The sequence below is a fragment of the Acyrthosiphon pisum genome, chromosome A2, assembly GCF_005508785.2.
Source record: "Acyrthosiphon pisum isolate AL4f chromosome A2, pea_aphid_22Mar2018_4r6ur, whole genome shotgun sequence".
NCBI classification, from domain to species: Eukaryota; Metazoa; Arthropoda; class Insecta; order Hemiptera; family Aphididae; genus Acyrthosiphon; species Acyrthosiphon pisum.
In genome coordinates, this window is record NC_042495.1 from 83,667,997 (window position 1) to 83,670,855 (window position 2,859).

The window sequence follows — 2,859 nt, forward strand, 5'->3', positions numbered from 1 at the left end:
ATAATATCAGTGACCAAAAAGCTCATTTGCGCTGATTACGTTTAAAAGTAGTGCAATGTTTATTATTTATTACCAATAGGTACCTACAGCTGGCGGTAAACTACTTAGTTCAGTATATACAGAACTGTCTCGTTTGATGTATATGTAACGTCAAACTCTATTATGGCTGGCTATATCGTTGCAAATTTGACGGAAGTATCACGAGAGGGTTCGCTCTTTAAACTTTTTTTAAGAGCTGATCAGTTCACATATAATTGAGTTTTTAAAATCTATAAGACAAATAAATAATGTATAACAACTAATAATTCGATAAAAAATAACACATTTAATGGGAAAAAAGAACCTTCAAGTGAACGGAAAGCTGTAATTGAAAAGTAGGCGACAGGATGAGATTTTACAGGAAGACTGGTTTCGTTGTTTCTAGGTAACGGAAACTTTAAGGTTAAATTTCTTGGATAAAATAATATGATGATGGCACTCAAGTGGAGATGAACATTGAACAAAGTGACTTGTAGCGATCATAATCATTAAAAAAAATGTTTGTACGCTATTGAGTTATAGGTGAATGTAGTGTTAAGGGGGATGCTGGGGAGTATGGAAGACTATTTATGATTTGTCTCCCCCAAAAATATCTCCCTGGCTGTAACGAAGTCGACTTGTAAAGCGATAGAATACTAACAATTTCACATTACATAGAGCAAACTGCAAATTTCTTCAGGTACGTTTGTACCAGAGACCTTGTAATACCAATTCAAACTGAACTTACTGTATTCTGGTAACTGGTGGGTCCAACTTAGCCAAAAATACAGGTAAGGACAAAATGATACGGAATCATACAGTAAGTGGCGAGTACAAAACTTAAGTATAGATAACATGATCCAAATTACAAAGCTAGTATAATGTATGAAACGTGAACAATATTATCATTATATTGTTATTCATTCTCATAGTAGGAAAATATTTGCACAAAAAAATGTTAACGAATTACGCGATACAATATAATAAATAAAATGTTGAATTTATCTGTTAACTATAATAAAACACAGGACTATATTTTTGATTTTGAAAATCTAATCTGATTCTATAGTTTCCATTATTTAAAAAAAAAATGCCTAAATTGTAATTTTAACATTATACGAATGTACCTCTACATAGCTACATGCTTTATAGTATTATGCTTAAAAAACTTTTGAACACATTTTTTTTTTTCTGATCAAATAAAATTTTTTTCTACAATGATTTTGTTTTGCTTTGGCAAAAAAAAATAAATTAGATTATTTCCAACAATATTACTTGGATTCATTTTCAGCGGAGAACATATTTTTAAAAAAGTAGTGTTTCGTGCAATACATTTCATACGATTAAAAATTGGTAATTTTTCAAATATGATTCCCTAAAACTACGATTTGCATATTAAGCTTTTATTTTTTTGTCGTGCACTTAATGACTCGAAAGGGAGAACTAAAAATCATACAAAAGTGTATACGATGCATTATGAACAAAACATTAAGAAAATCGATAAAAATGACAGATAGGACACAGTTTCCGGGTATTTAACTCGTCTTAGTGAGAAGTTCTGATATGTTTTGGTGTGACATTTAAAAACAATAATAAATTATGGAATTTAAAAAAATGATTCCGAACGATTCATGGTAAAAATCTTATATACTGACATTTTTTAAAAATTATCTGACAGCTATTGGTAGTTTTTCGCTTCGTTAAGAGTTACTTTTGAGAAAAAAACTCCAAAAATATCCTTTTAAAAGTAATATCTAGACTCGATTTATTATCTATAAACATGTTATATGAAACTTTTTGAGTACTTCTCTACCCAAAAACTTTTCGTGAAAATTGATAAAAAGAAAAAAACAACAACAACACCATAGAACAAATACATAAAATTTGACATAATAACAATCAACAAAACACAAAATGTTCGTTTCTATATTAAATTTAGTAAAAACGAGCATAATATCTCATCAAATTATGATACTATAAGACAATATGGTAAATTTATTTATTTCTCAATTTCTTAAGTATTTTTTTTTATTATTATTATTATTTATTTAAAGCTTCTACAACTGAGGTCATTAGCCTGTTAGTGTGTGGGAGGGTACGGTTGGATTTGGAACCGTATGTGTATGTGTGGCAAAGATTTTTCACCAAGAACCTAATGCCACGGTTGAATAATCCGGTACTTACTCTTAGAACAAGTTTTGTGACTGATTGCAACCATCGCACCACGCCAAGCCACTGTTTAAGTAATTATAACATTAGAAAATTGTATTTATTAAATAATACTGCAGATAAAAGTAATTATTGTAAGCTAATTATTTTAACTCAATTGAATACATTTCTTTATATCGATATATTTCAATTGTTTTAATAATTACTGTAGTTATTTCAAACAAATGATACAGATAAAGAAAAAAAGAATTATAAACCTAAAATGGAGAAACGTATAAGTTATAATAATTAATACAGTTAGGAATTCATCAAAAAAGGGGTAATATCATTACAATATATTATTTAAGAAGTCTTATTATATGATTTAATTGTACTATTACAAATAATTATGTTATATTTATCAATTCCAAAATATGCCAGAATGCACATGTTTTAGATTCGGAGTGGAACGATCAATGTATTGATTTTACAATTATGTGTTTTTTTTTTTTTGTTTTTTTATTTTTTTTTTTTTTTTGTATCTGTCATCACCTTTTAGGACAGTAAAAGTGCTTGGATTTTCTTCAACAGTACCTTTTCTGATAGGAAAGTGAATCTAGTTGGTACATTGGGGGATTAGTAACATTTTTCCAATAGTTTTCAAAAGCGCCGTGAAAAACAAAAGAAAAATTA

General features: G+C 28.4%; 1 protein-coding gene across 1 annotated transcript in view; it reads left to right on the forward strand.

Annotated features, from left to right (window-relative positions):
- The first annotated feature begins 820 nt into the window (after positions 1-820).
- The window catches only part of LOC100161532 (DNA mismatch repair protein Mlh1), a 12,029-nt gene continuing 9,990 nt past the window's right edge, over positions 821-2,859 (forward strand). The window contains exon 1 of the mRNA XM_029490003.1: positions 821-838. Coding sequence (XP_029345863.1) covers positions 821-838 — 18 coding nt within the window. The remainder of the gene's footprint in view (positions 839-2,859) is intronic.